Here is a 14,245-nt window from a genome sequence, read left to right as displayed (position 1 = left end):
CCCAGCCATGAGCAAGCAGAAGAAATGGGCCTCGCGTACATGGGGGGAAAAAAGACAGCCCCAAAAATAAGCTCTAGTGCTTATTTTGGGGCCCAAAACAAAATAAGACCCAGTCTTAGTTTTGTGGAAACACAGATAGTCCAATTTATACATACATAGTTCAATTTATGTCAATAGCCTGGTGAGATTGGGTAGCCTGAGTAATATAAAATCAGGCCAAAAATCATTTAGGAAACTTCATGGCCGAATGAGAACTTGAATTAGTTTTCTTTCAGGCCTTGTTCAACATTTGAATCATCACACCATATTTTAGACAAACTCTTATAACCTGAAGTCTATCAGATTAGGTAAAAATACACAAAGAATTAAATAAGTAATTTAGCTGAGAAATACAATTCACACAAACAAAAAAAGTCTTGATTTTCTCCCAAGTATTCTTTTCCAGCAATTTATTTTAACATGATAAAATTTTCTTGCAGAGATCTCCGTCCAAATCATGATCCTTTGCCTGCTCCTTCTGGTTCTCACACTTACAGCCCTTTGTAGCATCCTCATAGTCACCTGATCAAAATTTGGACACTTTGCAACTGGCATGTATTATGACAGTTGCACTGTTCTGGAATCATGTGATCATCATTTGTAACTTTCTCAGCTGGCTTCTAATAAGCAAAGTCAATGGGGGAAATCAGATTCACTTAATGACCACATAATTCATTAAACAGCTGCCGTGATTCGCTCAACAATTGTGCCAAAAAAGATTATAAAATTGGGTGCAATTCACTTAACAATTGCCTTGCTTAGCAATGGAAATTTTGGGCTTAATTGTGGTCATAAGTCAAGAACTATCAGTAGTTTATATATTACAACATCATCTACTATAGAGACCGAGCTTCATATTTTGTGATTTCAGGAACGTAATAGCAAGAAAAGGGGAACTTGGTCCTCTGGATAGTTCCCATTCTCTCATCCCGTATCAGTGTTGAGGCTTGTGGGGACTGAAGTAGAATTCCAATAATTTTGGAGGTCAGATGTACTTAGATCGTATTTGAAGCCCACATTGAAAGCTTAAAAAACTCTTCTAATATATAAAACAATTTAAATTTCGCAAAAATAAAAATATGGTTGTAGGTGATACTAGTTACCCAGCACCAACTTGTTAGAAGAATTACTTTTAAGTGCTTATAGCAAGTTATTTCCATGGTAAATGTTGGAAGTTGAACAAGCTTTCTAAGTATTGTCACTATAGTCAGATTTTTTTTTTATTCCGTTTGGTAGACATTAAACTATTTTATTGGTCTTTACAGATACACTGAAAACTGTAATTAACAGTTTATCTCAATGACTGTAAAAAAAATTCTAAGCAAAAGCTTGCTGGAAAATGGTTTATATTATATAAAGGCATTTGAATTATTTTTCTAACATTCATATGGTTTATCTTATTTTATTTATTTATTCAATTTCTATAGCTGTCCATCTCAGTCAATGACTTTGGGTGGCTTACACTTCAAAATTCCTATAAAGGGGGTCTGGAGGCAGAAATTATCACTAAAGAGAAATGCTAATGCAATTATTAATAAACTACTTTGAAGTCAGTCTTCAATGAGCTTCATTTCTATTGAGTTTGAAATCTTGAGGCAGTGAATTTCATGAAACAGTCTCCTTGCAGCTTATGTAGCTCCTTGCAGACCTACATAAAAGTTCTTTTAAAAAAGACCCATAACAAGTCTTATTGTTCCTGTTCCTGGAATACAGTCAACCCTTGAGGTAATCTGTGCAAGTATAATGTTTAGATAATTTTCTTCCAGGAAGGGATACATCCAAACTGATAAAAATGCTTCTAACTGTTGTCTCAATCCAGGAGGCCCCTGAGAGAAATGAGTCTGGAAGCACTCCAAAAATGTATACCTCTTCCTTCTGGTATTTTGGTCCCCCATTTTAGAACAAGCAGATCTGCCCCCTCATTAAAATTATTGTCCCTTACAAATGAGCACTTCCCTCTTGTCTGGATTCAGTTTCAGTTTTATGTATCATCCAACCCATTACAGATTGCAGAGAGGCACTCGGGAACAATCCCATTTCCTGATGGGGGTATATTTCCTGTCTCAGAAAAATATACTGGTATATGGGTGTCAGGATACAGTTCTAAATATGAGACTAGTGATTTCTCAAATCAGACAGATCAGAGGAAATATTATTTTGACCCGTTTTCATATTATGCCTCCTGTTTTCAAAGAGCAACTATTTCCAGGCTACACTATCTGAAATCTACTTGAGAAATATAAATTATTGGTAGAATCAGTTCCAAGTCATTTGAAGATTTCTTGGTAACTAGCTGAGTACAATAAATGTTTCAGGCACCTCTATAGAAGTGAAGTATAACCATTAATCCAATAGGGTTCCATCCATGACAAAGGAGAAACTTGAGATTTTCCCACTAACAGAACATTCCCCTGATTAGAATAAATTGTCAAAATATATAATCTACATCGTTTATCATACCTGTGATCAACTGGGATAGACTATCCTTATTATAGCTGCTATGAATTCCTATTTTTTTCTAGACAAAACCTAAAATGGATATTGAAACCCAGGGGTCTCAGACATCAAATGCAATTCCCACTGGTCAGTTAGGGATTCTTTCAGACTGTACCACAAGCAATAAATTAACAAAATCTTCGATTTATTTCTAATTCCAAACCAAGGTGCTCGGGCTGAAAGATACAGTTTTGTCACAATTGTTGAGGTAGATCCTGTTTTCATGAATAATAGCTACATCACATTTTCTCCTTCTTCAGCTGATGTATACTTCAGAATATCCAGCCAAAACGGATGTGGCCCATATCAGCATACTTGCTTCAGGGGTGGGTTCTATTTACCTTTACTACCAGTTCGCAACAGGGCCCCGTGTGCGCATTTGCTTCGTTCGCGTGGTCTTCTGCACATGCACAGAAGCTTCTGCGCATGCGCAGAAGCATTTTGATGATGTCGGGGTCGGTGGGCAGAGCCTCCCGCCGGTTTTACTACCGGTTCTATAGAACCGGTGCGAACCGGGGGCAACCTACCACTGATTTGCTTTCCTAAATAGGTATCTATTTCACTTTCAATGTAGCTTCTCACCTGCTTTATAGGACTGACTGACCTGACACTACTGAGACTAAAGGTCAGGTTGTTTGAAGGGTTGATCTGTCCAATAGTTGATTGCTGATAAAGACTTCCAGGAGGGAAAAACTGTTAAATGCTTAATTTCCCTTTCCTTGTGTAACTGGATATCACCATATCTTTGTTCTCTGCCATTACTATGATGACTATCCAAGGATACTGATCTCAAGCTATCCTTGAAGTAGCAAGGATTTGTAATTCCCTGTTTAGACCATCATTACCTAGGCCAGCCGGCCTTAAATGTAGTCCTAAGGAAACAAGAAAAACAGCTTAATAAAGCAAATAATGTGCAATATAGGATTGCAACATGTATAGTAACAGAAATATTTGTATTGTGATGCAGGCAGGTCAATTCTTGTGAAACTGCAGATGACTTCTATGGCACCATGGGAAAGTTAACCCAGGAGATGCTGGAAGATAAACTCATTGATAGCAATGAACTCATGCAGGTTAGTAAGAAAATATGAAATTATTTACACATTAAATGGTTGTTCACACATTTGTTGATTTTATGCTGCTGAATTGCTTGCCTGCCACTATCAGTACAATGTGGGATTTTTCTCATCTTTCATGCAAGATATACTGTTTGAGGTCTAGCAGATTTGCATATTAAGCCTTTTAGCTTAATGCATATTTAGCAAAAATTTGCATATTTAGCTTTTTAATCAATGTCTTATTTATTTAAAAATGTAATCCAGAATTCCCCCCAAAAAACATTTTCAAAATTTCATCTGGCATTATTTACTGTATGCCTTTTGTTCATTTCTTAAAATTGCAACATCTGTTAGTCCATAATTTAAGTTTGCAGAGGCTTATATTTAGAACAATATTTGAGAATAAGGAATCCAGTGGTGGGATTCAGCCAGTTCGCACCACTTCGGGAGAACCGGTTGTTAACTTTCTGGGCAGTTTGGCAAATTAGTTGTTGGAAGAAATCATTAGGGCAGAGAACCGGTTGTTAAATTACTTGAATCCCACCACTGAAGGAATCACTATATTCTAATAAAAATATCTAAAATCAAGCAGTATATATAAATTTATTTTATCAAGACAATTCAATTTCCACATTTTTCACATGAATGTGAAAGATTGTGCATGAAAAATTACCTGACCAAAATAAAGAACAAAAATGAGTTTTTGAAAATAATACTGTAAATTTAAAGGATAGTTTGCCCCCTCTATCCTATGGAGACGTTATTAACTAGACTTATAGTATCCAAAACTGCCCTATCAATGTTTTTCAGTCCTAAGCGTGTATTACAAGTATTTTCAAGTTTTCTTACTATTACTGTCAGCCTTAATAAAATCTTGATAGTTTTGATTATTTATTGGATGACTAACTGTAATGAGAAATCGACTTGACACGACAGGGATAGTATTCTTGTTGTAATATAATGCACTACAGTAATTTCACTGAACAAGCCTAAACCATTAGTAAAATATTAGTCCAAAGTCACTTAATGAAGTGTTGAGATACTGAGAAATCCATAAAAGAGAGAGTTTCTTTATATAAGTAACAGACATATTTCTACGAATATATCTGTTGCTGTTGATACAGATTGATTTTTTAAAATTGAAATCATATAGTTCAGACTCCAAGGCATTGAGGATAAATGCATTTAAGGTGTAAAATAAGTAGTTGTATATACATATGCATGGTTTGCTCTGCAAACAAATTCTTTTGAATACAAGAAATACATGCATTCACAACAGGGTGGATAAAAATCAATGATTTTTTTTTTAAAATAAAAAAAATCGGATTTTTTTAATTTAAATCGGATTTTTTTTTATTTAAATCGGATTTTTTTTATTTTTATCAAATATATTTTAATAAAAAATTTTGGGGGTAAAAATCTTATCGTAAGATAGTTTTCTATTTAAGATACATAAATAATTTAGTTTATTCAGCATGAAATGGAGCTTAGTTATGTAGCATGAGGCTGTATATTCTGCAACACTGGGACTATCGGTGAGTCAACAGTGGGTCAAAGGAGTAGCAGAGATGACAGTTGCTCTTTAAAAATTATAATTTAAATCAAGTTGATTTAAATCAAGCCTTTTTAGTAGTGATTTAAATCATGATTTAAATTGTGATTTAAATCAACTCGATTTAAATCAAATCCACCCTGATTCACAACTTTTCATTATTTTCACCCTAACACTCCTGTTATCTCCAGTGGTTATTTCAGGAGTTGACTGGTTATATTTCTTGTAGATTATTCTTTGTAGTTCCTACAGACAATGTTTGTTGCATTAGTAAAAATCAAGCTTTTCATATTTGCTTTTGTAAATGTGGAAAAGGCATTGCCTAATCTTGCAAATATATGGGAATTATCTTGTATTTGAATTTGCATAAAAAGTGTCCTAAAGGCATTTTTACTTCAGTTTCTTTCCTCTCTTTTTTCATAGATGGTTTATTCTATGGCCCAGTTCCCCTTCCCTCAGCTATCTGAATTAAGGGAGAAATATACATACAACATTACACCATTTCCTGCTACGGTAAAATCAACTGCAAGGTAAGGCACCTTCTGACTTTTTGTGGTGTAAGTAAAGAAAGATAGAGCTTGAGGAATCGCTCAAATTATTATTCTGTGTGCCCTGGGTTTTTAGCCGACTGGGAAAAATAAAAGACAGTGATGAAGAAAATGAAATAGATGATGAAGACTCCATAGCAAATGTTATTGGATGTCTTGGACCATTTAGTGGATTTTTGGCTCCAGAACTACAGAAGTATCAAAAGCATTTCAAAGGTAAATATTATTTCTGAAATTTCAATAATTTTATGGGAGTTCAATTGGTATATGAAGCTTTGTTGCTGAGGCTAATTTCATTTCCTCAAACATGATATTTCATTTCTTACTCCCAGTCAGATCTAAGTTGATAATCAAATATGCAAATAAAAAGTCATTGCAGTTGTGTGACTTTGACTTTGATAAGACAGTGATGTGATGTGTCTAGCATCTATGGCAAGGGCCATAGATTGTATATTAGTATATACTATATAGTATATAGATAATATACTATATTGTATATTAGACAATATAGAAATCAAAATGTGGCCCCTGAACCCTACTTTTTGCATTTCCTAGATCCTCTGCCATTGCTCTATTGGAAGTGGCAGGAAAACATCAAAAAACTGAAGCAAGGTCTTTGACCATGCCTTCATTTCTACTGATATTGCATAAATAGCATATTGCTTTTGGCTGTAATAAAGTTTTTGTTTGCAAATTCACTGAAAGGTATTGCAAGAGGTGCCTCTCCACAAAGACTACAAAAATACAAACCACAGCCTGCAGGTGACATTATGATGCCAGCCATGCCATCACAGTTTACAGACATTGGAAATAATATTTTAAATAGAGAAATTGATCTTCGGTTGAGAAGTCCCCATCTACATATGATATGATAATTGGATCTTATAAGTTCATTAAGGAATTGGTTTTTTTATCAGTATCTTTCCATGGCTGACTGTACACTACATTCTAAAATAACCTGTAATCCTCAGCCAAGTATTTATCACTAATAAAGCAGTACTTTCTCAAGGTATTTACAGATTTGCTTCTAGATAGTTTCTGTATGTAGGACTTTTTAAGTTTTCTAATTCAGTTAAGTGGAAATATCAGGGGTAGCTTCAACTGTATCATTGTGAGCTGGCTGATATATGTCCAATGTTTTTCCCAGACCATAATCAAGAGCACAGTTTAGGCTCCAGTAACATTGCAGAACTAAGTCCTGGTGCAATAAATGCTTGCCGAAGTGAATATCATGCAGCTTTTAACAGTATGATGATGGAACGTATGACCACTGACATCAATGCATTGAAAAGACAGTATTCTCGGATAAAAAAGAAGCAGCAACAGCAGGTTCATCATGTGTACATCACAGCAGGTAATTAATAATTGGAAGGACTTATTAGTTCAAGTTGTATTTGTATTAAGAAGCAAATCACAGTTGTATTCAGTTTAGTTTACAGTGTATAAGAAGAAGAAGAAGAAAAAAACATGAGATCTAGCAGCGTGACTGAAATAATCTCATCTGATGGTGAAAAGCTACTTATAAAAGAGTTTATAATCTTTGTTTTTCTTTTGTTAGGGTATGAAGATGATGACCTTGGGATAGTTTTAGATCCCAGGGACCAGCTGAATAATGGTATTTAAAGATATCTGTGCTATTTGGGCTCTAGGGGTCTTTAGTATTGATTTCACTAACACTTCTGGCATCCTTGGATTTGGAATACAAATTTCTAAACACCTAACTAGGTACTAAGCAGCAGCCTGAACTACTGAAGTATTACAAGAATAAGGTGATTTAGTGTATAAAGACTTTTGATCTAAATCCCGTAAATTTATATATAGGTAAATACGTTTTTTTCACAGGCTTATATGCTGCTTCAGTTAGAATAAATCGATATAGTTAATGGTCATATTGTCTGTGGGATTAACAATGGAGGTCTTGCATTTTCACTTACTCTCCTGCAATAACCTCTTGCACTGGTGCAATAATGAAAGTGTTTGCATGCTGTATCTTGCACCTATGGCCTCTTCTCTGTCCGCAAGGATGGATGTTCAGGACAGTTGGTCTGCATGTCACAAGGCAGCATCTTTTCAAAAATTTGACAAATGCAATACAATTACGTTGTCAAACCGAAACAAAAGTTTCATTTTCCAAGATTGCCAAATCTTCCTTTTACTAATCTTTTCTAATTACATAGTTTAGCTATGTTGATTATTTTTGACATTTGGATGTGCTTTGAGAATACCATATTCAATTAATCAACCTTCATTGCATAAGATGAGGTATGACGTGGCTTTTTGACTATGTACTTTATAAATGTAAGTTTTATTTTTATTTTATTTTATTTCGAATTTATATACCGCACCGTCTCCCGAGGGACTCAGGGCGGTGTACAGCCAGATAAAAAACATACAATACAAACATTAAAAACAATTAAAAAGATATATATTAATTTGGCCCCAATTTAAGATAACAAACCAATTAAAAATATTTAAAAATATGTTAAAAAATATGTTAAGCCAGCCCGGCTTGCTGAAAAAAGAAATTTTAAGGGCACGGCGGAAGGCACCGAGGTCTTGGATTCTCCTTATCTCTGCGGGCAGCTGATTCCAGAGGGTAGATGCCCCCACAGAGAAGGCCCTCCCCCTGGGGGTCACCAGCCTACATTGTTTGGCTGATGGCACCCCGAGGAGGCCCTCTCTGTGGGAGCGCACAGGTCGGTGGGAGGTCATCGGTAGCAGCAGGTGGTCTCAAAGATAACTAGGTCCTATGCCATGGAGCACTTTAAAGGTGGTAACCAACACCTTGAAGCGCACCCGGAAGACCACTGGGAGCCAGTGCAGCTCACGCAGGAGCGGTGTTATGTGGGAGCGCCAGGAGGCTCCCGTGATTACCCACGCGGCCGCATTCTGGACCAGTTGGAGCCTCCAGATGCTTCTCAAGGGGAGCCCCATGTAGAGAGCGTTGCAGTAGTCCAGGCGCGAGGTGACAAGGGCGTGGGTGACTGTGCACAGGGAATCCCGATCAAGAAAGGGCTGCAACTGGCGGATCAGGCGAACCTGACAGAAAGTCCCCCTGGCTACAGCCATCAGATGTTCCTCCAAGGACAGCTGCATATCCAGGAGGACTCCCAGATTGCGCGCCCTCTCCGCGGGGGCCAAAGACTCGCCCCCGATAGTCAGTGATGGAATCAACTGACTATATCGGGATGCTGGGAACCACAGCCACTCAGTCTTGGAAGGGTTGAGCTTGAGCCTGTTCCTTCCCATCCAGATCCGCACAGCCTCCAGGCACTGGGACATCACTTCAAGGGCATCATTGGGGTGGCCTGGGGTGGAGACGTACAGCTGGGTATCATCAGCGTACTGATGGTACTTCACCCCAAAGCCACAGATGATCTCACCCAGCGGCTTCACATAAATGTTGAACAGAAGGGGCGAGAGGACCAACCCCTGAGGCACTCCACAAATGAGAGGCCTCGAGGTCGACCTCTTCCCCCCTGCCAACACGAACTGTGACCGGTCTGAGAGAAAGGAGGAGAACTACCGTAACACAGTGCCCCCCATCCCCAACTCTTCCAACCGGTGCAGCATGATACCATGGTCGATAGTATCAAAAGCCGCTGAGAGGTCTAACAGGGCCAGAACAGAGGAGCAAGCCCTGTCCTGAGCCCTCCAGAGATAATCTACCAATGCGACCAATGCCGTTTCCATGCTTTGCCCAGACCTGAAACCCAACTGGAACAGATCTAGATAAGATGTTTCCTCCAGGAATTGTGGAAACTGTCGCGCGACCACACTCTCAACAAACTTCGCCACGAAGCGAAGGTTGGAGACAGGACGATAGTTGGCTAATACTGCCAGCTCCAGGGAAGGCTTCTTGAGGAGAGGCCTCACTACCGCCTCTTTCAAGGCAGCGGGGAAGTGACCCTCACTCAGCGAAGCGTTGATAATTCCCTGGAGCCAGCCTCGTGTAACCTCCCGGAAAGCCAGTACTAACCAGGAGGGACACAGGTCCAGTAAACATGTGGCCGCACTAAGTCTCCCCAAAATCCTGCCCACATCATCAGGAGTCACAGAGTCAAACTCTTCCCAGATAACGTTCTCAAGACTATTCCTCATCACCCTGCCCGAATCTACCCAGTCAGAGTCCAAATCCCCCCAGATCTGAGCGATTTTGTCCTACAGGTATTGTCTGAAATCCTCGGCCCTGCCTTCCAGGGGGTCCTCCCGGATGGAGCAGGGAGCGGGTCACCCTAAACAGGGCGGCCGGACGATTATCTGATGACGCAATAAGAGCGGAAAAGTAGTTACACTTTGCCGCTTTTATCGCCACTAGGTAGGTCTTAATATGCGACCTTACCAGTGTTCGGTCAGATTCAGCGAGACTGGCCCTCCAACCGCTCTCCAGGCGTCTTTTCCGGTACTTCATCTCCCTCAGTTCCTCGGTAAACCAAGGAGCCACGAGGGATCGGCACCGGGTCAGAGGCCGCAAAGGCACGATCCAAGGCCCCACCAGCCGCCTGATCCCAGGCAGCCACCAGGTCCTCGGCCGAGTCATGTGACAGATCCTCAGGAAGTGGCCCAAGCTCCATCTGGAACCTATCAGGATCCATCAGGCGCCTGGGGCGGACCCATCTTGTTGGCTCCGCCTCCCTGCGGCGGGGTGTAGCAGTTCGAAGGTCCATGTGAAGGAGCAAGTGATCTGACAAGGGTTCCATGTCTATATACCCTATAACGAGACCACTCAACCACTGGCCAGAGACAAAAATCAAGTCCAGAGTGTGACCCCCCCCATGGGTGGGGCCATGAACTAACTGGGTTAGGTCCATGGCCGTCATGGAAGCCATGAACTCCCGAGCCATCTCAGACGTTTCACCAACGGATGGCAAGTTGAAATCACCCATGACCATAAGCCTGGGTGAATCAACTGCCACCGTGGCTATCACGTCAAGTAGCTCGGGCAGGGCCGTTGCCACACGGCAGGGAGCCAGGTATATAAGCAACAAGCCCATCTGAACCCCATGACCCCATCTCACAAAGAGGGATTCACATCCGGCAGTTTGTGGCACAGTGGTCTCCCTTGGACCCAGATCTTCTTCAATGATAACCGCCACCCCCCCTCCCCTCCCCTCCCCGGGGCCTTCGGCTGATGGAATGCTCTGAAGCTTGATGGGCACATCTCAACCAGGGGCCCCTCTCTCCAGTTAAAGTTAAAGATATCTAGCATCCTATTGACATGATTTAGTTAACCTAAGTGGGAATGGAAACATAATTACTTAAATTATTATCATGGTGTTTATTCATTGACTAAAAAACCCTAACTTAATTCATAGATTAATTATTGGAGTATTTATATTAGATTTCACATTAATATCTATTCTGATCATCATTGCTAGGAAAAGTGTATTTTTATGTGGTTTTACTTTGGGATAGGCAACAGCAGTAGCAGTGCATAAGAGAATGGCATTTTCTGGGAGGAGAAGGAAAATTCTGAAGAGTCACTCCTAGTTATTGCAAATGAGAGAGAGGGAGAGGGAGAGAGAAATTGTTCCAAGGCTGCTTCCTATATACAACACCTTTCCTTTCATTTGTAGAAATGTTAATTAAAATTACTTTCAGTATTTTCTACTCTGAAAATAATATTTTCTATTTTTTTGCAGCCATTTTGTTTTCCAGTGAATAAAATTGCAGCCAATCATAATGCAGTGTTTACTTGTTGGGCAAGATAGATGACTCAGGTTTGGTTTTAAAAATAATGCTGTAGAATATAAGTGAAATGAACATTCCTCTTCTTCAAATCCAGAAGTCTTTACTTTTGTGTCTACAACACAATCAGAAAATGGTCTTTCTATTTGCCATGTCTCTTTCAACAGTATACTTTAAAATACATTTATTTTTATTTCAGATAAAAGTCCAGTTACCAGTCTTACGCCTTCTCAGGTGAATCATTCTCCAGTAATCAACCATCTTCTGCTAGGGAAGAAGATCAAACAAACCAGCAAGTCTGCCAAAAACAATGTTCCAAGCCACACTGGGGGAAAGATGCTACCAGGTCCGCATGAAGATATTAAAGCAAAGCTAAACTCTCCATGGCGCACTCACATGAGGGTACACCGAAAGAACATAGCGCGAGCCAAAGGCCATCTGGGTTATGGAGATACAATAGGACTAATAGAGGAGCAGAGTGAATGTGGGAAAACTAGCAGTATTAATACAAAAGATGAAACTGCAAATAAATTTAAAACTATGGAAGGTGATGGGAACATTTCAATAGATGGACAATCTCCTCAACCAACTTATAAAAATAATGATTCCAGTGTCTATGTATCAGAGGTCCAGCAGAAGTTGGAAACCTTGGAATTTACACAGAATAGTAGAGATGGTACTGAAGATGAATCAAGCAGTTCTGAGTTGCCAAGTTTAGCCAATGACAGTGGAATAGTGGCAAAATCCTGCACTTCTAAGCCACAAGTCTTTTGTCCTTTCCCTAGCGTCAAGCCACTCAGAAAATCAGCTGCAGCCAGAAATCTAGGATTGTATGGCCCAAATGAAAGAACCCCAACTGTACATTTTCCACAAATGAGTAGGAGCTTTAATAAGCCTTCAAGTGGTAACAGTGGGTCTAAAAAACGATGATATGTAAAACAACTGGCACTTCATTAGTATAATTATTACATACCATTATTGTAGGTTTTATTATGCTTTATGCTTCCAAAGGGATTTCTAATTAATTTAATTCTTTCATTGGAAATAATGAAGAGACATCACTTATGTATATACAAAAATAATTGTTTTGGTTTTTTTTTGAAAATGTAGAACTACATAGTGGCATAATTCTTTTTCACATTAAAAATTGTCTTGCAGCATGAGAAATGTTTGCCACTTTATAGATAATAGCCATAGGAAAGAACTTTAGAAAGTTTAATTCTAAACCGTTCGGTCAAGAATTCTCAAATACTTGAAGGGCATCTTTTAACTTTATTCACATCCAAAAATGTTATCAAGACTTCCAGTGGCTTACTAACAGACATCCTTTAACAATTTAGAAGAAAAGTGCTTGTCATCTGTATTCTAAAACCTAACATATTTAAGTATCTGCATTTTCAGTTTTCTACCACTGCTAATTTTTTTACATAATTTTATCAGGCTAAGAGAATTGTTAACACATTGTATTTTTTACTTATCCTGGGAGACTAATTATTTTTAGTAAGTCACAATGAGTGTAGGAAGACATTCTTACATCTGGTTCTTTTTATCATTACAGTTTTTAGCAGCATTTGCTATTACAACAAATGTTCTTGGCCTAATCCTAGATTACTCAAATTTAAACTAAGGGAATTTATTCCCATATGAGTGAATAAAGGATGCCTGACAACCAACCAATCTTCCTTAAGTCAGATTCAGTGTAATGCTTTCCCTAATGTATCAGCTTGCCAGTTAAGCAAAGTCATGTTTGTGTCTGTGTACTTTTTAAAGTACTTTTGACAGCTAAGTGTTTTAACCAGTTTTCTCCATACATTGCTACTTCTGTCCACACTTGTAGTGAAATGATTGTTTGATTCAAAAGCATGAAGAGTTTGAATCTGGTGTGCACATTGCAGTATAAAACAGAATGAGGAACCTGTGTCTTTTTACTGAAATGTGGTTCCAACAGTCTCATTATTAGCTACCGTATGTTGCTTTGAAGTAGCAGGAAAAGGAGCTTTTTAGATGTTTCTGAACTACAAGTTCTCAACTCATGATATAAAGACTGTTAAAACTCTTAAGTCTGGAAAGTATTATAAAATGTGGGATTTTTTCCTTGTTGACATTTTTAAAACAAAACTTTTTATTTTTAGGGCTAATTGATCAGGAGTGTGTAGACAGACTATCACAGAAAAGTTTTCTGTGCTGCTCTAAATACAGGTAGTCCTCGACTTACAACAGCTTGTTTAATGACCATTCAAAGTTACAATGTCCCTGAAAAATGTGACTTGACCATTTTTCATAGTTACGATCTTTGCAGCATCCCCATGGTCATGTGATCAAAATTCAGATCCTTGGCAACTGGTTCATATTTATGAGTGTTGCTGTTTTCCAAGGTCATGGGATCACCTTTTACAACCTTCTGATAAGCAAAGTCAGTGGGGAAACCAGGTTCACTTAACAACTTGTTATTAACTTATCAACTGCATTGATTCATTTAACAACTGTGGCAAGAAAGGTGGTAAAATGGAGGAAAAAAAATCAACAAATGTGTCACTTAACAAATTTTGGGCTCAATTGTCATAAGTCAAGGACCAACTGTCCTGTACTCAATTTTGGTCTGGTGGAAGGTAAGACAGGGAGACTATTTTAGAAAAAACGGTACATAGAAAATAGCTTCTCTTTTGTCCCTTGAGTACACTTTGCAAAGCATTTGTATTTCTAACTACTTTGCAGTACCTGAGATTAACTGATAGCAAATAAATTAATTGCAACATGCTGGAAAAGTTATCTTTCTGAAACACTTTGCATGAGCTGGAATAAGAGCATTGGAAACTTACATCATAAGATAATTCTTGGGACAGAATATTTGTGAACTGTTAATG

General features: G+C 38.7%; 1 protein-coding gene across 7 annotated transcripts in view; it reads left to right on the top strand.

Moving 5' to 3' along the window:
• The window catches only part of TBC1D30 (TBC1 domain family member 30), a 38,119-nt gene extending 25,571 nt beyond the window's left edge, over positions 1–12,548 (top strand). For 4 of the 7 annotated variants that reach the window (XM_034403111.3, XM_034403107.3, XM_034403109.3 and 1 more), the window contains 6 exons: positions 3,503–3,608; positions 5,569–5,675; positions 5,770–5,909; positions 6,841–7,047; positions 7,252–7,308; positions 11,581–12,548. In XM_034403111.3, coding sequence (XP_034259002.3) covers positions 3,503–3,608; positions 5,569–5,675; positions 5,770–5,909; positions 6,841–7,047; positions 7,252–7,308; positions 11,581–12,311 — 1,348 coding nt within the window. In that variant the 3' untranslated portion in view covers positions 12,312–12,548. The remainder of the gene's footprint in view (positions 1–3,502; positions 3,609–5,568; positions 5,676–5,769; positions 5,910–6,840; positions 7,048–7,251; positions 7,309–11,580) is intronic. The other 3 variants (XM_034403108.3, XM_087873179.1, XM_034403113.3) reach the window with 1 other exon arrangement.
• The last annotated feature ends 1,697 nt before the right edge of the window (positions 12,549–14,245 follow it).

This window comes from Pantherophis guttatus, chromosome 7, assembly GCF_059756535.1.
Source record: "Pantherophis guttatus breed Tessera chromosome 7, ASM5975653v1, whole genome shotgun sequence".
Taxonomy (NCBI): Eukaryota; Metazoa; Chordata; class Lepidosauria; order Squamata; family Colubridae; genus Pantherophis; species Pantherophis guttatus.
The sequence above is the reverse complement of the archived record's forward strand: the minus strand, read 5'-3'. Positions and strand labels throughout refer to the sequence as shown.